General features: G+C 32.9%; 3 protein-coding genes and 1 long non-coding RNA gene across 6 annotated transcripts in view; 2 read left to right on the plus strand and 2 right to left on the minus strand.

Moving 5' to 3' along the window:
- The window catches only part of si:dkey-288a3.2, an 83,940-nt gene extending 81,036 nt beyond the window's left edge, over positions 1-2,904 (plus strand). The window contains exon 12 of one of the 2 annotated variants that reach the window (XR_015513287.1): positions 1,579-2,904. The gene's annotated coding sequence lies outside the window, so the exon portion shown is untranslated. The remainder of the gene's footprint in view (positions 1-1,578) is intronic. The other variant, XR_015513290.1, reaches the window with a different exon arrangement.
- ak7b (adenylate kinase 7b) lies at positions 423-11,457 on the minus strand. 2 transcript variants are annotated; one of them, NM_001109698.2, is made up of 18 exons: positions 11,353-11,457; positions 10,589-10,768; positions 10,373-10,484; positions 9,710-9,804; positions 9,488-9,598; positions 7,611-7,694; positions 7,435-7,523; positions 7,258-7,348; positions 7,088-7,165; positions 6,843-6,992; positions 6,459-6,587; positions 4,798-4,891; positions 4,198-4,326; positions 4,043-4,096; positions 3,417-3,614; positions 1,860-2,080; positions 1,603-1,761; positions 423-796 (listed from the first exon to the last, which is right to left on the minus strand). In NM_001109698.2, exons 1-18 carry the CDS (start codon positions 11,440-11,442, stop codon positions 761-763), a joined length of 2,100 nt encoding a protein of 699 aa, NP_001103168.2. In that variant the 5' UTR covers positions 11,443-11,457; the 3' UTR covers positions 423-760. The 2 variants fall into 2 exon arrangements, 1 of the variants encoding a protein (NP_001103168.2); XR_015512544.1 differs by lacking the exons at positions 423-796; positions 1,603-1,761; positions 1,860-2,080; positions 3,417-3,614 and adding an exon at positions 2,867-3,276 and having other exon boundaries at positions 3,749-4,096; positions 11,353-11,452.
- Positions 11,458-12,134: 677 nt separating this feature from the next.
- On the minus strand, positions 12,135-20,579 carry galcb (galactosylceramidase b). The gene is made up of 17 exons (NM_213111.2): positions 20,404-20,579; positions 20,222-20,290; positions 20,061-20,124; positions 18,697-18,810; positions 18,448-18,587; positions 18,318-18,356; positions 17,791-17,921; positions 17,384-17,539; positions 16,687-16,811; positions 16,454-16,581; positions 16,085-16,174; positions 15,901-15,990; positions 15,582-15,726; positions 15,315-15,492; positions 12,861-13,024; positions 12,695-12,771; positions 12,135-12,535 (listed from the first exon to the last, which is right to left on the minus strand). The coding sequence occupies exons 1-17, from the start codon at positions 20,542-20,544 to the stop codon at positions 12,392-12,394; spliced, it is 1,995 nt and encodes a 664-aa protein (NP_998276.2). The 5' UTR covers positions 20,545-20,579; the 3' UTR covers positions 12,135-12,391.
- A 594-nt stretch (positions 20,580-21,173) lies between these two features.
- Positions 21,174-22,288, plus strand: part of LOC141378549 (uncharacterized) — a 239,466-nt gene continuing 238,351 nt past the window's right edge. Inside the window, exon 1 of the long non-coding RNA XR_015513292.1 lies at positions 21,174-21,215. This is a non-coding gene — a long non-coding RNA (uncharacterized LOC141378549). The remainder of the gene's footprint in view (positions 21,216-22,288) is intronic.

Raw genomic sequence — 22,288 nt, forward strand, 5'->3', positions numbered from 1 at the left:
GTAAATTACACTGCAAAACTCAAAAGAAATAATGCTTATCAAGATGATAAAATAAATCTTTCTATAGAACAAAAATGATTGACTTTATTTTATTAGACATTTTTGCATTTTGAGGAAAAAGTGTTGTTATGAATTTGATACCTCTCCATGACGTGACCGATGTGAAATTGCCACTTGTGTAAATTAAATCAAATAGTGTAAAATACAAGCCTACACACACACAAAAAAAACAAACAAACAGTTTTCATATTTTGGTGAAAACTTTATTTTTTTTCATGGCAAGGTTGATATTTGCATACAATTGCTCATATAAGGTATTTACTAAATTGAATTAAACAGTGATGAACTTAATTCATGAAAAGTAACAGTAAATACTTATATTGTTAGTTTTCATTGATAATAATGAGAGATTTTGCGGAATGTTTGTGGAAGAAAATCAGATTTTAATGATTTGTGACAGATCATGTGAGCACTGAAGAGTGAACACTGAACACTGACACTGAAGAGTGAAAAAAATACAATATATTCACAAAGTACACTGCTATTTTATATTGTAAGATAATATCACAGTTTTAATGTTTTCTTTAATCAATTAAACAAGTCAATAATAAAGAATATTTTTGACTATCTTTTAAAATAGAGATTTTAAAGACTTAAATAAACCTTTCTTGAACAAAATACAACAAAATGTATACTTGCTGCTGAAATCCCAATGTCTAAATAATGTCCACATTGGATTACAAATAATTTCCACACTGGATTATGCTTCAGGATTATTTTGGAGAAGGTACTCAGCCTGAAAGACACAATCACAAGCAAATTTACATTTTTTCATCCCAGAAAACACCTTTAATTAAACTAATGCTGTGCTGCTATATTTAGGGGCTTTCACACTAAGTAGTTCATAGGATCATAGCAGGAATGACAAATAGTTCCTGCAGGCTCGCAGCCCTGCAGAGTTTAGTTCCAACACACTTACCTGTAGGTTTTTAAGAAGCCTCAAGATGTGCGTTCCAAATCACATACTCATGCACTATTCTAAGCCATTTTGTAGTTTAAATAGTGTAAGTAGTGCATTCACTTATATATTATTTTTATTCTAAAACAAAAAAAGTGCACTTTAAATACTCGGACGATGCACTTATTCAACTGTTAAAATAAAGTATGGAATGTTGGACAATTCACATACTCAACGGTCACAGTTTTGCTTCCGTAGTGGAAAGGGAGGAGCTATTGGAGCTGCTGTCTCCCAATAGTGATTGAGGTCATACTCAAGGTTGGTATTATTTAGTAGTTTAGTCATTTATTTTACCATCTGGCAGCCATCAGACTTTTTCTGAGAAATGGTTTGAATTTCTGGCTATTAAAACCCTTGTTTGACACCTGTGGGTTATAGGAAATAGCCATCAGGACAAAGCTGTAAGTTGTATTTATAACAGCAGTCATGAAGCGCACAGTAAACCTAAAATGTGTTCCTAGAGCTAGAATCATTCTCAGTTCTTAAGGTGCAAACATGCAAAAAGTGGGTATTTTGACAGTAGTTAAAGTAACTATGAACCTATTTCTCTGTTGCAAAAGCCCCTATTAGGAGGACCAGCATACCAGGAAATCTATGGGGTCGTCAGGACGTAATCTACAGCATTCAATGAGCCCCTGTGTGAGAGTGGGCATCACGTCCTGCATCAGGTAGTCCCTGAGCGGTTCTGACTGAGATTCCAGCAGGTCAAGTTCTTGTCTCTTCACCTCAACAAGATGCTGGCTCTTAAAACACATCAAAATCACATAAATGTGCAGAGATGAGCATATTTTTTTTTCTGCAGTTCTAACATGAAGTGACAAAAATCAATGTTGTTTCTTACCCACTCTCCCCAGCGCTGATCTCTGTGTTGGGCTTCTTCCTCCTCTCGCCGCTCCTCTTCTACCCTCTGTGCCGCCTGTTCATTTAGCCGCTCTTTGACTTGACGACGCTTTTCTTCCTCCACCTTCTCTAAGATCGGCCCGTAGTTTCTCGGTTTGCCCACTTTTTTACAAATCTTGTCAATGATTAGCTGGTACTCATTGTCATTATCGCTTGTAATTTCTGAAATGTAAGGAAAATGGGTTTAGAGGGGACACTTTAATATGTTAATGTGACTGCACTGGTTAATTTAATTTGATCTTATTGTGAAGAATATTTACACAAACAAATAAATATCAGAATCAGTTGAAGGAGTCTGTTAAAAAAATATCTAGAAAAAACACACCTGAATTAATGTTTTGTTTTATGGTTTAACAATGGGGCGTTTTCATGTGTCTTTTTTTGCTTGTGCTTAATGTTGACGTTTAACCCTCATGACTAAATCTTTAGGCGATTTTTTTTGGTTTGATGCTATTGGAAGTGAGTATATACAACAAATCATGTTCGCTCTGGTCATTACCAGTGAAAAATGCTTGGGTACAAATGACATAAAACATATCGAAAAAAGCTGACAATTAGCGTAAACAAAAAATCTTTCTTTTTCCATACTGCATGAATATCTATTGAAATAACTGGATTTTTCCTATTAAAAAAGTAAGATGATTTGATAATAATTAATTAAACAAATGATAATTTTTTTATATAATTAAATAAATGATAATTAAACAAATGTGCACTAACTAATGCAGAGTTCCACACAATCTACTTGTGTTGGGACAACATTAGGGAATTAAGTTAACTTACTAATCTTTACAGATTTAAGTCGATTGAACATAAAACAATTAGGTTTTCCTGCCAAAAAACGCAATATATATACACAAATACTTGTATATTATACACACACACACACACACACACACAGTTGAAGTCAGAATTATTAGCCCCCCTTTAAATTTTTTTTTCTTTTTTAAATGTTTCCTAAATTATGTTTAATAGAGCAAGAAAATTTTCACAGTACGTCTGATAATATTTTTTCTACTGGAGAAAATCTTATTTGTTTTATTTTGGCTAGAATAAAAGCAGTTTTTAATTTTTTTTAAAAACATTAAGGTCAAAATTATTAGCCCCTTTAAGCTATACATTTTTTTCCCATATTCTACAGAACAAACCATCTTTATACCATAACTTGTCTGATTACCCTAACCTGCCTACTTAACCTAATAACCCCAGTTAAGCCTTTAAATGTTACTTTAAGCTGTATAGAAATGTATTAAAAATACCTAGTCAAATATTATTTACTGTAAAATAAATCAGTTATTAGAAATGAGTTATTAAAACTATTATGTTTAGAAATGTGTTAAAAAAATCTTCTGATAATTCTGACTTCAACTGTACGTAGTTGGAACAAACAGCAAACATATTTTTTTGAGTGAGATCTAAATAAGCTAGATCAAGAGATGTACTGTAGTATTACTGTACTTCATTAAAATGTCATCTGTTTTTCTTCCCTAAGCGTTACCCAAGTGCTCAGGATGAATCTCCAGATCCTCAAAGTAGTTCAGTGGCATCTCGTCCTCTACGTTTCTATCTCTAAATCTAGCTAAACGCTGAAGGAACTGTTCAGGCATGTAGGAAGTTCCCTCTACAACAGTTTCAGGTAGATTCAGGACACGGTTTTTTAGGAAATCGTCTGTGGCGTTAACAGAGAACACAAACTCTAGAAAATAGAAAGATGATTTCATTAATGTCAAATAAAAGCATGTTACATCTTTTAAATGGGTTGTGTGTGTGATATCAAAAGATCATATTAGAACCATAATTATAATGATTGTAATATAAGAGAGATATAACTTCTGAAGGATCATTGTGACACTGAAGACTGAAGTAATATCTGCTTAAAATGTTTTAAAATACAAAATTGTTACATTTAACTTGTAACAATATTAATTAATTTTAAGCATTTTTAAAATATATTTAGCCTTGGTGAGCATGAGAGATTTCCTAAAATAAAAGCAAAACTTTTGAATGACTAAAGTTAAATGAGTTTTATAAGATTCAAATCTCGAAGTCTTAAGGCTAATCATTATAATGGAGAACAGATGCATTTCTCATCTGCATTATAGTTTATATTAATAAATTCCAGACCTGGGATGATTTTTGTTGCATGTTTAGATTCCAAGTCTTCCGGCTCTCCATCACCTGTTGAATATTGAAATAATCATGTGGCAAATCAAATCTCATGTATTATTAATCAGAATCTGTTTTCATTTGTAATTATATCACCTAAAAAAACTTCTCACCAGTAAATAACTCCTTTGCTTGCTCACATGTCTTCGGAAAACCATCCAAAACAAAGCCCTGGTTCATACAGGGTTTAGTTCTGAGTTTGTCCTTCATTATACGAATCACATATTGGTCATCCAGTCGTCCTAATAAATTGATAAATTAAGTATTTATTCATTCATTTTCCTTCGGCCTTATTGCCTTGCAGCGGAATTAACTACCAACTATTCCGGCATACGTTTTATGCAAAGGATGCCCATCCATCTGCAACCCAGTACTGGGAAACACCCATACATTTTCACATTTAAACACACACTCTCATACATTATGGCCAATTTACTTTATTCAATTCATCTACTGTATAGTGCATGTCTTTGGACTGTAGAGAAACTGGAGCAGAAACCCATGCCAATACAGGGAAAACATGCAAACTCCACTCAGAAATGCCAACTGGCCCAGTCAGGACTCAAACCAGTGAGCCACCGTGTAGCCTAAAGTGTATATATATATATATATATATATATATATATATATATATATATATATATATATATATATATATATATATATATATATATAATTTTAATACAGCACCTAAAAAGTTACAATTATACAACCTCCGTTTTCATTCATGTTTTCCCTCAGAGTGTCCCAAAACTCCTGATCGTCATCCTGATCATTTTCTTCATCCTCCGTACGAACACACAACTCCTGAGTGATTTGTGATTTAAATAAGCATTATTATAAGAATCATTTGATTGCATATTTTAAAAAACTACATTTAAACATGAGTGCAACCACAAAATACTAATTAAATATAATTGTAACTTTTATGCTATCCTTCAAACTATTAAGTTTTGTTCATTTGTAAGCAAGAAAGTTTTTAATAATTTATAATATAGTCAGTAGATTTGTTTGACCCTTGTGTGCTCTTCCAATTTACTTTCCTTTCATTATGTGCGTGGCTGTTTTCTCTATGGACTTCCATTATAATGGCATTTATGGATTGCAAAGCCATGACAGCTTATAATCATGCATTTTTGATTGTTGGTGTTAAAGAGGTAAAATCACAATAAAAATTACACATTTTGCCTCTTTTAAATCCAGCAACAATCAAGAATGCATAGGGTGTCAATGCTTTGTCATTATAATGGAACTCAATGGGACAAAAACAGCCACAAACAAAACGAAAGTGTAAAACATTTTCCAAGTGTATATTGTTGCATTTTTTACAATTTTCAAAGCATTTTCCCAAAATAATTGTCAAAATAAGCTGTCATCAACAATCATTCCATTTGCTGAAACACGGAAAAAATTGTGGCTAAATTAAGATTCAAAATCTCCCCAGAGTGTATGCAAACATCCCCAACAGCACACAAGCGTTAATATAATATATATCTTTAATACTGAATAGCTGAATTTTACCCATTCTGTATATTTCACAAAAGGATCATTTGAAAGATGATTATGATTATATATATATATATATATATATATATATATATATATATATATATATATATATATATATACAGTTGAAGTCAGAATTATCAGCCCCCCTGAATTATTAGCGCCCCTGTTTATTTTTTCCCCCCAATTTCTGTTTAATGGAGGGAAGATTGTTTCTGCACATTTCTAAGCATAATATTTTTTAAAAACTTTTTTTCTAATAACGGATTTATTTTATCTTTGCCATAATGACAGTAAATAATATTTTACTTGATATTTTTCAAGACACTTCTATGCAGCTTAAAGTGACATTTAAAGGCTTCACTAGGCTTATTAGGTTAACTAGGCAGGTTAGGGCAAATAGGCAAGCTATTGTATAACGATGGTTTGTTCTGTAGATTGTCGAAGAAAAAAAATAGCTTAAAGGAGCTAATAATTTTGTCCCAAAAATGCTTTTTTAAAAATTAATAACTGCTTTTATTCTAGCTGAAATAAAACAAAAGAGAATTTCTCCAGAAGAAAAAATATTATCAGACATACTGTGAAAATGTCCTTGCTCTGTTAAAAATAATTCTGGAAATATTTTAAAAAGAAAAAAAAAAATCAAAAGGGGGCTAATAAATCTGACTTCAACTGTATATATATATATATATATATATATATATATATATATATATATATATATATATATATATATATATATATATATATAATTAATATGCTTTTATATGTATAAAAAATGTTTTCATTATTTTTTAATTTAATGTCAGTAACAACATTGGATGCTTTGATATTCCTGAATAAGTTCTGGTTGTTGTACAATACTAACCAGGTTTTCTAGTGCCTCAGCGATTGCCTCCTTAAGCTTAATGTGATGAAGATTGTAGTGTTTGCAAATCTTCTCTGCTATAGTGCTTTTCCCAACTGCAGGTGGTCCCACAATGCACATACGAATGGGCTGGAAAACGTACACACACACACACACACACACACACACACACACACACACACACACACACACACACACACACACACACACACACACACACACACACACACACACACACACACACACACACACACACAAACACAAAAAGTGTTTGAAACTTTAGATGTAATCAAATAGTCCAACATACTGTAGTACTCTACCAGTGCATATTCAACATAAAAAAGAACCTAAAAAACATAGAACTGTTAGTGAATTTTTGCATACCAGTAATCCCCTGCTCTCCTTGTATTCTTCAATGACCTGCTCAATGTTTTGGACCATTCCAGTTTCTGACACCCACTGGATGTTAAAGTTGTCCTTCAGATACGGTGCTTCAATAGGAAGGTTGACAAGCAAAGAATCAATTTCTGTTTGCTGAAGAAAAAAAATCAGTCAATACAAGCCAAAGCTGTGAAATATTGATTATGTTTTCTCAAGCAGGTGATAATAATATTAACACCAATTCCTACCGTCAAGTTCTGTATGAGATAAATCTCCTCTTTTGAAACATTCCGAGTTTTTCCTGGTCCGAGCATGAGTGTTATTGCCTTAAAGAAGATTTCATTGCATGAGAAACATTTGTTGTGTACAAACATAAAACATATCGAGAGTGTGTGTGTGTGTGTGTGTGTAATCTCACCTTTATGATATCCTCCATTGTGTTTTTGGAGTCATCTACTGCAACAAAGTATTGCACTTTTGGCTTGTGGTCAATGACATTTTGGATGATCCTTTTTAAACACAAACACAGTGTATGCTAAATGTAGGATCACTTGGCTTTTGGATGATAATGTCATAAAACTCCAATTGTACTAACCCTGCCAGATCATTGATGTGAATGGTGGGGATAATATTGGAGCCATCTCCAAAAATGGGCACATGGGAAACTTCACCCATCCATGACATCTATATAGAGCAACAAACCACAACGTACTGTTTAGCATTGACATTTGAATTAGTGCAAAGCTTTTTAAAATGTACACCAAGACTTACCTTAAAAAACAAGTGAAACACATGCTCTTCCATTCCATATTGTAGCCCCGATGCAACAACATATGTGGAGAAGCGAGAACTTTTCTGAAAATCATTGATTAATAAATATGAATATTACACTTTTAAACAGTAAGATAATTTAAGTGTTTTAAAGCATCATTAATGACTCGATTGTAATTTTGCATTAAATTTCAGCGAAGGGCATTTTTTTACACATTGCTATTCAACTAAATGTCACTTATATTGTTTGACAACAGGGTTTGGGTTTTTAAAAATGTCTTTAAAAGTGCAAATAAAAAAAAAAAATGCCATGAAAACTACAAAAATAAAAAATAAAAATTCCATGAAAACTACAAAAAATAAATAAGTAAATTCATACGTCATGCACATGTATAATGTTATCAGTATTCACCTTATTCTAATATACGAAGTGTGCTTATTTTTGCGATTTGTTTTAGAACTTCAAATTCAATTGCCTACGGGAGAAATGATTATGAATAATAAATGTCAGAAAAATGTTCAAACTAATTGCTCTACAAACAAGTGTGATTCATGAAAAAAAGAATTGTTAACTTTTTAATTTAAGGTGACACAGTTACATATGTTCCATAAATTACTATAGTAACTACAATAGATTATGCATAATTACATGTAACTAACCCCGACCCTATAATAAGTACATGTAATGTAAGTATATGAAATTAATATTATTTAGTTGTTAAATCAGGGTAAGACTTTTTAAGACCCTTTCAAGACCAATATAAGTGCACATTTAGATACGAAGGATTTTTTTATGGCCCAGTTACTTTTGTAAATAGTTTTTTGTATATAATGGAAGATCATGTAAAGGGATGTGTTGCTTCATTTTTCTTTTCCTGATTAGGCTATTTAATTTGAAGAATTTGCTGTAAAAATGTTTAACAGCTGTTGTGAATTGTATTTTTTTGCTATATAAAACTTGAATATAAACAAAAAGGTTTTAAGATTAATTATTGGTTGAATGGGTGTCAGCTCGATAGGGTAGCTTTACTTGAACATAGAAAAATTAAGGCTGGTTTAAAATGATTTAAGACCTACAGCACTATATTTCAATGAATTTAAGACTTTTTAAGGCCTAAAAATTTTGTTTTTGAAATGTAAGACATTTTAAGACCCCGCGGGTTCCTTATGAATTAATAATTATTCTGTAACTATGTCACCTTAAAATAAAGTATCCAAAAGTTATATAATAATATAGATTCGATTAGATTAGATTCAACTTTATTGTCATTACACATGGACAAGTACAAGGCAATTAAAAGTAGTTTAGGTCAAACCAGAAGTGCAATAGCAGCAAGTCCAGGATACAGGTATACGTTATAAAGCGCAATTATAGGAAATACTATGGGTAATATTTAGAGATGGATGCACTATAAACATTATATACAGAATAATGTTAGATTAACAGTAGATGAATATATGTACAGGTTGCTATTAATAATCAGAAGTATGCAGATATATATGAACTTAATTACAAATGTATAATTAATTACAATCGTTGTACTACATTGGATAATTCAAAATGAATTAGTGCAATGTAGTACGACGAATATGTGCAATTTTTAAGTGCAAGTATTAAATACAAAAAATATCAGTTTCATCAATGGAAGTGATTCCCGCAAATCTTAAGCAAAAAAAAAAAAAAGAAAGAAAAAAAAATAGATTCCAATGGCTGCTCATACGTGATGAATAAGGTCAATATATAAGTGCAAATATTTTACAATGAAATTAAAAATGTTTTACAGTAAAAATGCTAAGTAAAAACTATTTCTAATACACTGCTGTCATGTCAATGTGTTCTAAAATGAAAAGTAATTATTCTGCAAGTTCTTGCTTACCGTTTTGCCTAATTTGACCACAAGTTTCTCCAAACTGATGTGCCTATGGAAGTTGGGGTGTGCTTTTCTTCTCCTGTAATTGCTATCTGTAAGAGGAGTTTCCGGGTAATCCTATGTAGAGTTAAGACATTCATTAATACAATTGTTTAATCACGTTACATGCTAATCAAGTAAGCACTCAAGAAATAACAATTATTTAAAAAGAAGTTGAACTATTCCTACTTTATCAGCAGGTTTAGTCATAGCCCATGTCAAAACGGTTGACACTAGGATAAACGTCTTAGCTGCAGGAAACCTGTCCATTTCTTCATAAAGAGCTGCGATTGGATGATAATTTAAAAGGGTAAGTTCACCCCAAAATTAAAATCAGCTGTAAACTTAATCGCTATGGGTGTGTCCAAGAAGTAGATGACATTTTTAACTTTCAAGATTTTTTTTTTTTTTTAAACTGGTCCTTAGTTGTTCATAAAATACAAGTGAACAAGACCATTTGTAGAGGGTTTGATTAAAGGTGAAGGTAAGTAAAGTTTCCTGATAGTTTCATTTCATGTATTTCCAGGAGCCGCAGGTAATTTATTTTAAATAATTTATTATTTAATTATATTTATTTTGTTTTGAATGTTTTTTTTTTTTTTTTTGCTCTCAAAGCATTCGTAGCAATTGACTTCTTGTTATTTTATAAATCACCAAGGACCACGGTTTTAACAATATATATATATATATATATATATATATATATATATATATATATATATATATATATATATATATATATATATATGTTGGAAAAGTCACCTCTTGGATGGCCTGAGCATCTTGATAAGAGTCAAGAAAAGGTTTATAACAGCAGTGTATGAATCAGTTACATTAAATAAATTAAATTACCCGAGACAGCCCACTGTGCTTCATCTATCTGATCAGCATGCTGAGTAACATCATAAATAATCACATCACATTTCAGAAGGTGATGGAGAAGATCTTCACGCTTCGTGTGATGCTAGGGAGGAAAAAAGATGTAAAAAAAGCAACAACAAAAAAGCCAAGTGGCAGCACAAGTTTAAAAAGACTGCATATTTCTGCAGTAAAGAGTGATTTATTTACACTGTATTGTTCAGCTATAAAGCTGCACTTCTCTTCTGTTTGGCTGGAGACTGTTCCCACAATCTGGAAGGTTCCGTCTTTGATTTCTGCTTGGTCATCATGCAGTCTGTCATCCTCCTCCTCCACATCAGCCTCTCCAGCAAATACAAGAGATGCACCAACTACACACAAGTCTAGAAACTAAACACAGAAACACCACTGCTCAAACACTCGTTTTCAATGATTTAAAACGTTAAAATGTCCTGATTGTAAGGTTATTTAAATGCTTGAGTTGCAATAAAATTGGATCATCGTCCTATAGTCACCTTAATGTATGTTTACAATATAATTTATTGTAATTCAATCATTTTCTTTTCGGCTTAGTCTCTTTATTAATTTAGGGACGGCACAGCGGAATCAACCACCTACAATGTATTGTAAAAATGCTAAATAATCAGGAGTATTTCAGCCAAAGGTCATCCTTTCCATGAATAAATAAAAAAAAATTCTGTCAGCCATTAAAAAAAAATTTAGAATAATTTCAAATCATGAATTTATGTCAAAACTGACATTGGCTTTGTATTGTCTATTTTTTATTACTTTCTTTAACAAACATTATTTGATTATTTGCTTGTCAACCTTGACTGTAACGTTAGGGTAAACAGATTATCTGTATAATTCATACGTAATGACAAGTTTTGGTAAATTCCTGTATTATATATTCATCATGAGTTCAAATGTTCAAAAGCGTTTGATATCAGAATCATTATTTACAAATAGCTTACCCTTGCAATATTTTTCGACGTGTATGCATCGACGTTGTTAATAAAAACACGTCGGGAGTTTTGAGGTCTCTCATCTATCTTTTCCGCCATTACTGTTGTTGTTTTTTGTTGCTAAGAAACGGATGCTTTCGCGCGGTTTGCACAACATACCCTTAGCCTGAATGACTTTTTTAAAGGCTTAAATACCGTGAGCCGTTATAAACTATACAGCATATATTGTTTATATCATTTAACTTTCGAGAACATAAAGGTGCGGGATTCGATAAAAATATATAGCAATTGATTTATTTGGCTTCCAGTTTAAGCATATTCATCATACTATTATGAGGCCACATACATCATGTAAACAACAGGTGTACAGTTCTCAGTAGGCCTACGTTAGAGTACAGACATGACATCACATGCAGATGGTTCTGTTGTGTATGATTCATCATACTGGTCATCTTAGGGCATTATGTGGTACAAGCTGAGCTATGTGATAGATCATATGGGTCTTCCCACTTTGTAGACTTTTTTCCCCCCAAGCTGGTTAAAATGAGGTAACCATTGATGAAAAGTTGTTCCTGGGTTTAACATTCTGATAACATCCCTGCACAAACATTTCACGGTCCAAAACAAAAGTCTGATAACATCCCTGCACAAACATTTCACCGTCCAAAACAAAAGTCTAGCAATAACACATTAAACAGATATTACATTGTAAGTGCATAGTGAAACAATATTCATTCTTGAAGCTCAGCACATACAAATAATAATTACAAAAAAAAAAACAGAAGTCTAAATCAAGCACGAGAATGTAAAAGATTGAGGTGATTTAATTAGTATCAGTATTTGATTTTCAACAAAGAAAAAGTAAATGTACATCATACTTTTAATTTTATTATTACATAGTTCTCAATTTTAAGGCACATAGCAGCATATCCTTAATAAATTAATTTCTTCATAAAATCACATTATTCTCACAGTCCTGAAGATGCTTGTTTTCAGTCTGCTTGTTTACACACTGAAAAAGCAATGAATATAAATACAATATGGGGTGTTATTCTGCTTCTATGACAAAATTATCAAACTGTGCAAGTTGAAAAGAACTAGTGCCTATGGCCACCCATCCATGCAGAGGGTTCAAGAGCACTGCATTCTTCCACAGAGAATAGCCATTGAGATCTGCTGAGGCATAGTTTCCCTGAAAACGCAGAATAAATGACAGATCAGCGGCCTTCTGCAAAAGTGCAAATCTGACAGTGTGGCAAAATGTGACAAACACAACAGATAAGACTTAAAAGTTGAGGGAAAACTCAGCAATAAATTATGTTTAGAAGCATTTATACATAATTTAACAAACCTGGACTCTAAGGGTCAATGTGTACCATGTACGTGCTCTAGTTCCAGCCGAACCTTTGGCAAGGACCGCCAATCCACCTGTAAATGAAACATGGTATTTTTTACCTTGACCTAGTCAAACTTACAATAGAGTGAAATAAATATGCACTTATTATTCAGCTGCTTACGGAGATCATTGGTGATTTTGTAGGTGCCATCAGCATACACCCAGAAAAAGACTCCTCTTGTACTTCGGATGACACCTCCACCTCTGTCCACTCGAGCAGCAATGAATACTCCACCGGTCTGGACAGCCTCCATGTAGACGTCACACGACACCATTACGTCATGCCTGTTAAAGCCATCAATTCTTTAACACACTAGTAAAAAAGACAATATTCCTCACACATGTACACTGCAAAAGGAAGCAAACACTAAAGGACCGTTTGCTTAGACTGTGTATTAAAAGTGTAGTAAGTAATGTTCAATTTCTTTCATACACTGATCATTTTGCTTCAAAAGACTGATATTCATTTTATTCTGCCCGTATGTGTTTACTTTCAAAGTGCCATTTTTTTGACCACCAAGGTCTACAATTTCAGCTAAAGATTTTTAAGGTTCTACTTAAAGACCAACAAAACAGTACATCATGGATGGTGAGTAAATTATTATTTTTTTCCTCACTTAAACTAATCAATGTATGTCTAATGTCAGTACTAAAGCCCGTTTACACCAGGCACAGTAACTTTAAATATAAAGAGATTTGCTTCTACACATAAAAACAATAAAACAGTTTATTTAAATTAATTCTTCATATTTATACTTCATTCTGCATTACCAATATGTAACCACAAGATGTCCCTAGTGTATCTGGCTAGTCAATAGGTTAAATGCAGAGCTAGTGTTTCCTCCTATAGTAATAAATTTCCGGTGAACAGTTAATGCGACTTTTCCATTTTATGCAGTTCCTTTTACTGCATCGATGTTGTAATGTAATTACAATATGATCAATTAAATAGACTTTGGCATTCATTTAGTTGCTCAAGCGTAAAACGAGTTGAAAAGCCGGTAACAAGTACACGCACAAGCCCGTCAGGATTAGCAGGCTAGCGCTGAAGCTCCATTGACTATACTGAAGTAAAATAAATTTTCATATTTTAAAGACATGGCAGGGAAAATGTAATTTAATGCAGTGCTTCTTGTATAATTGGAGGCCCATTTTATATTGTATCAATCAGACAGTGAAGATCACTGATTTTTAAAGAAAACTGACCTTTAAAACGCTGATTTTGTAATGGTATACAATTTACCAGAAGTGCTTCACCCTGGTTACTGACAAATGAACAGTTCTTCCGCATTCACAGACTTTTAATTTCAGTCAGCCAGCCCCAGAGCTTCCGGTTGTCATCCCATACAAAAATCGCCGCGTTTAAGATCTGATTTCTTAAAAAAAAAAAATAAATAAAAAAAACAACAACAACACAACCATCCACACTGTCTGGCTGAGATGAGATATAAAATCAGTATCAGACCAAATAAGAAACACTGCATTGAAATACATTTTTCCACACCATGTCTTTAAAATATGGAAATTAATTTTACCCTGGTGAATTTCTGTGCTAGCCTGCTGCTAATGATGGTGCCTACATTTAAACTGTCTTTTGTCCCTTTTTACACTTTAACAACCCAAATGGATGCTTAAGTCTATTTAACTGATAGTATTTGAATTAAATTACAACAATGATGCTGTAAAAGGAACCTTGTGAAATAGAAAATAGTCACAAAGCTTTCACCGGAAGTTCATCATTGGCTGAAAAACACTAGCTGTACATATAGTCCATTCAGCTTGTGTAATCTAGCAAAACAAATGTATAAATCGAATAAAACAAATATAGTGAGCACAGACAGTGTGGTAAAATAAAAACAACACAAACTATTTTCCCCAGCATTCCACCAGGATCCTAATTCCTGTACTTTTATTTTTAAAATTCAATTTGCTAACCTGGATTGCATAATATCCATCTTTTTATTAATATTTCCCATGGTGTAACCAATTATTTTCTAGATAGGCTAGTCATTTATTCGTTCATTCATTTTCTTGTCGGCTTAGTTCCTTTATTAATCCAGGGTCGCCACAGAAGAATATACCGCTGACTTATCCAGCAAGTTTTTATGCAGCGGATGCCCTTCCAGCCACAACCCAACTCTGGGAAACATCCACACACATTCACACACACACACTCATACACTATGGACAATTTACCCTACCAAATTCACCTGTACCGCATGTCTTTGGACTGTGGGGGAAACCGGAGCACCCGGAGGAAACCCACGCGAACACAGGTACAAACTCCACACAGAAACGCCAACTGAGCCGAGGCTCGAACCAGCGAACTTCTTGCTGTAAGGCGACACCACTACCTACTGCGCCACTGCTTCGCCCAGATAGGCAAGTCATTGACTTTAAATATTTATAAACTACATTTACTGTTGTCTTCATAGTTATTGTGCTTCATGTGTATAAGCATCATTCATTCTTTCAGAATAATTTTTTTTTTTTTAACAGACTGACTTTTGAAGTTAGTTTACATAACGAATCGTAACAAAAGTTTTAAAAGCCTAATGGACCCTTCTGCACTTACCACGCATAATCACCAATGACACTTATTGTCTGATCAGCATCTGCAGCCCATGTGATGGGACGCTGAGTGACCACCTGACGCAGAGTAAAAACATGAGGTCCAGGATCTGTAAGGTTAGTGAAGTATTCAAAAACCCCTGTCTGATCTGCAAAGTTCGGAGCTTCTGAGAAATTTCCAGCTGGACAAAATACAAAGTTCAAGTTGGTACACTGAAAAATACTGGAACCATTATCAAATGAGAAAAACTATTATATTGAAGCCACTTACAGACATTAAAATCATCCCTGTATGATTTAGGAAATGGAGCAGAAGGTGGAGGATCAGGGTAAGTCCCTCTCTGACCATTGGTTATAGTAGTAAATGTATATATTTCATCAACATCAAGCTCTATGCTGAAAGACCCACCTATTACCTGCAGCATTCACACAGAAATATATTACGATATTACAAATAACTCATAAAAACACAAGTACAGTAAATAATTATTTATACAGAGCCTTTTTTTTAAGAAACCAAAAGTATTCTCTTACTTTGTCCTAATTCTTTTTAATTTATTGATTTTGCACATACAGTTTACAGTACTTACTTTAACAGGGTCAAGTTTTTGGAAGAGGACCGTCTTATCTGTCTTGAAATCAAACTTTGAGTGCCACACATCCAGCTGGCTGATGAAAGCCTGGTATAAAAAAAAAAAAAAAGTTGTTCTATATTATATTCTATAGTCATTTTATCCATTGTAAACCAATAAAAAAATAATAAATATCACTTACAAAAGTTCCTTTCAGATTGAATGTTACATTCTGGACTGTGACATTATAGGGACGCAGAGGAGGTCGGATACACACAGAGTGGTCATGGGTCTAAAAAGGAAAGAAAATATATGTATACCCACACAAACATATAGACTATAAGGAAGAGCATGTACAGTATACCATATTATCCAATATTTTGGGCTCATTAAGATTTTACTGAACTAAATGTATATTTCTATTCAGCAAATATATGAAACATATGCACATATACACACACACTAAATTGTAATAATACTTTGTAATATTACAGTTTAAACTCTAAGTTTAAAGTTTTAAGACGGAAGTGTATGTTATGCCAATTTTAAATATCAACTTTAAAAGCCTCACCATAGTTTCAGTGATTATTGAGAGATTTCCTCTCTGATCAGTCAGTGCAACGTAACTCCCACCATGAGTGAAGTGTCCTACTGTCTGCAGGTATGTCCAGCCAGGCTCAGTAAACTGGGTAGTGTGGGCTTATAGGGTTTCATGAATTAAATACTTTGTTAGTTGTATCAAACATGACCTTACACTAAGCATATAATATTCATGACTATGTATAATACATTTGAATACATTACCTGTTGTCCAAACAGGGGACTCAACAACATAATTTCCACTCCACGGCTCATTTGCAGTCATTATTCCATCTCTTCCAAAGGGAAGGTTCTCATAATAACTTGCAACAAGGTTCCAGGATATGGTCCTAAAAGCAAACACAAGTGTATGCATTCATTTTGTTCATTTTCAGATTAAAACTAAATTAAACCACCGAGAAAAAAAAGAATCCCCTCAGAATTCCACAACATAAACTAACATATGTCTATTTGAGATTTTTTAAACTTGCATTTGTATTTGTCTTTTCTCCCTTTAGAATTGGACTTTTACTTCTCAATAGCAAGTTTATCTCTCACAAATCTGATTAAAATCATTCATTGTGATTAGAAAAGTCAGAATTGCAGGTTTATGTCTCAATTCTGAAGATAAAAGTCAGAATTAGCAGTAGAAAAGTCAGAATTGTGAGTTTTAACGTAATTCTGACCTTTTTCTTGCAATTAAGAGTATGTATTTTCTCCTTTATAACTAGCAACTATGAGTTCATATTACACTAAAAAGTCTGAATTCTGAGAAGGTTTCCATGACCCTTTTTTAATCAGTGGAAGAAACAAGCTTTCATAGATTGAAATAGCTTTTTATCTCTGAAATTAATGCATGGTAGCTCTTCCTTATTAAAAGGAAAATGCCAAATGAGTCAAATCAAATAAAAAGTCGTCATACGCTGTCATTTTGCCATTGACATAGTTCTGGTTGAGAATTCGGGCCCAGCAACCTCCGCCAACATTGTCATTGAAGGTACTGTAGTCTTCAGAGGACCACAGTTTCTTGCCAGTCTTCAGGGCACGAGGCACAGTTTTTGTGCCTGGGTAATGTACCCTGCAAGCCAAATGATTCCAACATCAAGGTTACCACATTACATTACTACTCTTAAAATGTGTTTGCAACAAAACAAAAAAACAACTTCTTATGTTGTCTCTGAAATGTATGCTGAATTTTATGTGAAAATCTCATATGAATGTGACATATTAGAACTTCTTGTTCTTTGACATATAAAACAAATGCTTACACAATGTTCAAGATAATACCAAAAAAGCTATTCTGGAGGATTTCTAAATAAATCTACATACCCCAAGACTTCAATAGCATCATATAATTCTTTGTCAGCAAATACAGCAGAGGTGATTGGCTCCCAGAGGTCATCACTGGCAATGATTTTAACTTTTTCCAGACCCCTTTTATCCAGTAAGTATCGCAAAAGCTAGCAAACAAAGTGGAAAGGCAAAGAATTGAAAGAATTTGTAAACAATAAAACAAATATCATTCCACCTTCTTATCTTTGTGGTCAGTAAGAGTTAATAATTATATTATCAATTAGTTATTTTCTAGTTTATTTTAAAATGAAATGTACTGCTTTGGCAGCTAAACTCAATTTGTTTGAGTGCACAACAGATGTTCTACATTCTCTGTTGAAAGTGACTTTATATTATGTTCAAGATTATATTAGCATAGTTGTTCAATATCATATAACATAGGCTAACTATTACTGAACTACTTCATTTTGAGGGGATAAACTGAAAAAGAGCTTAGAAAGTCAACATTTACATTAAATAATAAACTAAATAAATAAATGAGTGACATGTTCAATTTTACTTACCTTTATGTATTTCACATTAAAGCTCTTTTCATTCCATATCTGCATAAACAAAAATACATATTCAAAGTAATAAATATGGCCACAGTAATGAATAAAATAAAATGAATCAAATATATTGGGATGCATTTACCCCGATATAGTCAATATCCAGGTCATGGTACTTCTTAGCTCCATGAATCCACGCCACCACATAAGACGCAGTGATATCAGGGAAATCATAAGGCCAGTTTTTACCATTTCCAACCCAACCTGGAAAGGCCCATGGTAGACCTGTCGATAGACAAATCATTAAAGCTAAAATATAAATATCACAATTAGAAACGAAGGATTAGTACTTTATTTGTTTTAAAAACTAACAATTAATAATATTTGTTTTAACCTATGAGGGTGATGTTTGGATTCCTCTTCTTGGCTTCCACCATTAGCCACCATTCATACCCTCTAAAATAATTCTCATCATCTTCATAGTGCATGTGTGAGGGCTCAGTTCCATCTGTGAATCATTACATAGGTCATCTGATAAATGTACAGTAAACAACCATTCGCTGTTCACAGGTTTTAAAAGAAGCAGGTACTGAGGCAAAATTGGTTTTATTTTCCCACATTTGTTACTATCTGAGCAGTGGCAACTTGAGACATGGTCTTGCAGGCCTGTAGCCAGGGGGGTTCACGTGGTTTGAAAGACCCACCCCTCACTGACAAAGTTTTTGTTGCATACATGAGCTCATTTGTCCTATTTGGCTATGCCATCATAAATTGTATAAAAAAAATAAAAATAAAAAAAAAGCATAAAGTTAAGACCAAGCAGAATCCTCTGTTGGTTATCTCTAGTGTGACTGCAATTAATCAGTTTTGGCCAATGCAAACTATTATTTTTCATGAGTCCGACATCCGGCTGTGCAAGAAAACATTCAATCTGAGTTAATATAAAGTCATTCTTTACTACTAACCTACTGTATTGTTGTTAAATAAACAATTATTCTGCCACAAAAATGGCCCATATTAAAATTAATTTAAATACTAATCCGTCTATTGTTGTTATCTGTGAATTTTCAAATGTAACCTTTTTAAAAGAGAGTCAAGAAAATTTGTGAAGCTCTACATTATTAATATGAGTTTCATTTTTATTATTTAAATGGCCAAATTATGACCTAGGAAAGTTAAATGTGCTGGCCAGTTTGTTCTTTGCCTAATAAATGACAACAGGCTACAGTTTTTAATTTAAAAACATTTACAGACCCATGTTTTTTTCTTAATGATGTTATATGATGTAATAAATTTGTATTTTAAAAATAAGTATTTATTCATTATTCATTACTCTAAATCTTTAGGAAATATTTTTGCAACATAAAAAAGTGTGGTTATGATGATCATCTGGTAAGCAAATCCAGCTAAAAATAGGTCTTAAAATGTCACTAAATAGTCAGTATTTAAATATCATCTATAAATAGAAAATGAGGCAAATAACAGCAAAAAGTTTAACTTTTTGCTAAAAAAAAAGAACCACCATTTTCATCAGACTGGCTATGGGCCTGTCTTTACCACGCTGCTGGTCAGAGCATGCAAGTAAGAATTAATTATTTAATTGACTGTGAACAATGTTGTACTTTGATAGTCTTTGGCTGATAACTTGTTTTCCTATTAAAAACGTGCAAAGAATTCTTATAATAACAAGTTTGTTATTAACTAGAAAGTTCGAATGTGCGAATATAAAACCAACTTTTCCTCAATAGCAGAGTTTACCTGTAGTCTGAGCATCACCTCCGATTTCAACCTTTAGGATTTGTAAGGAGGCTCCAAATTTTGGCTGTTAAATACACATTTACATGCATATAGTCTATAAAGAAACTATAGAAAATAGTATTTCAGAAATTGTAGTCTGACCACATTCTTTTCCAACAGACCTTAAACAGGTAGTCTAGTATCTGACTCTGATATGGCTCCTCATAATTGACAAGTAAACGCGATGTCGCCTGTGGAAAACAAGTATATAACACATTGTATTTTTAAACATTTTCTGTAAACAGTTTTACCAACTAAGCACTTTAGAAACTGCGAAAAAGGAAGCGCAGTACTGTGAACTCACCCCACCACCGCTTAATCCACCAATGCCATCAAACGTTTGTCCTAATCCGAGACTATCATCTATATCGTAATTCTCCCCTAAACAACCACTGATATAGAGAAAAATGCTCAAAAACACACAAAACTGATTTCCTATGTACATTCTAACCCGTGCGTTCCTACAACATTATCAGCTGACTTGCAAGTTCCGCTATAGGTGGTGATTTGAAGCGAAAGTCACGCCCCTCTCAGGCGTCTATGGTCGCTGTGGTGGTGCGTCATTACCTTGGGCGTGGTTTAGCGTCAGAGAATTGAAAGTGAAGTTTGCCTTAGCTCAGTATTCAACATTGGACAACATGAAAGAAATGAGTTATTCCCCATGTACAGCACATTTACATTTTATATCTTCTCCATGAATATGGTATTATTGACCCATTGCATACCAATAAAATAGTCCAAATGATCATTTTTAAAGATAAAAAAATAGTTTTCATCCTATACAATAAACCGTTTAATTTATTTATTTGTCACGAATGTTAAAAACATTATTGTTAAAATATAATATAATATAAATAAAATATATATTATATAAAATTATAACCAACGCGATTGCATACTAGCCAAATAAATAATAATAAAAATAATATTATAAATTAAAATAAAATATATATTAATTATATTATTAAATATGAAGATATATATAATTTTATTTTAATTTATATTATTGTTTTTATTACTTTTTTTTAGCTAGCATGCAATCCCTTTTAAAAAATACGTTTTCCAGGAAGTGACATCATTTTGGTGGGAAAACAGCAATCAAGTATTTCAGCGTTTGTAAGTATGAACGATAGATTCATATGCTTGTTTGTTGAATTTGTGACTGTAAAATACACAATTTTGAGGTAAAAAGTGTTATGAAAATGTCAAAAATATCAAGAAGATGCTTAAAAAAGCACAGTGTTGGAATTCAGACCTGTTTTTGTTGGTGTGCTGCTTTGTGGTTTGTTACATAAAGCCATTCTGTTTCAAAGAAAGATTCCTTTGGGATCACATATTTTTCAACAATGTTGTCATTGTAAAAAAAAGAGAGAGAGAGAAACAAGAATGCTTGATGTCAGATGATGGCTTACAACAGAATATTGCATTCAGTTAAAACATGGTCGATTTTGATGGAAAAAAAGTAATATCCCTTTGAAGGTATACCATTTTCTGAATGTTCTCGTGAATTGGGGGGTGTCTGTAATAATACATTTTTCATATATTACTGTAGACCATTGGTAAAGGCGTCATCATCTCTGGCATTGTGATAGAGCCATGTGGTCTTTCCTCAATTTTTGAGAAACAATTTGAGCAGGGAGAAAGGCATTGTATAAATTTGATATTCAGTTTCTTTCTTTGATAGTATCCCCGAAGAACATGTCATCTTTCATAAACCATTTCATTTTTCAGTCTACGTTTTCATTGCGAGTCAGATGCGAAGGGATTTCTCATAGATGGTATGAATTTTCTCAGATTTGTGGAGCTGCCAAGTCAGCTTTACAGACTACTTTATTTACATCGTTCTCCTGTGGAGGCTTATAACACAATTGGATGCGTACATTGATTACTTAGATTTGATTTTTAAACTCCTACAATCTGTACCTCATTTATCAGTCTGCTCTGGGGGAAGGAATCGCAAGGTCATCAGAGATAGGATTTTGGTTTATTGATTGATGGTTTGATATCTTCGAAATATGAGCTTCTAACTGATAACAATGTTGCGCTAGAAAATAGCAGCACCGTGTCAGTGGTTTATATTTAGAAATAAGTAATTTCATGTGTTTATTTTTTTGTTCTTTTTTAGGTAGATAAATGACCATGGCTTTTGTTAGGTTTATTCTCTTATATATACAGTATGTATGTATGTA

Source organism: Danio rerio, chromosome 17 (assembly GCF_052040795.2).
Source record: "Danio rerio strain M-AB ecotype USA chromosome 17, GRCz13ab, whole genome shotgun sequence".
Classification (NCBI taxonomy): domain Eukaryota; kingdom Metazoa; phylum Chordata; class Actinopteri; order Cypriniformes; family Danionidae; genus Danio; species Danio rerio.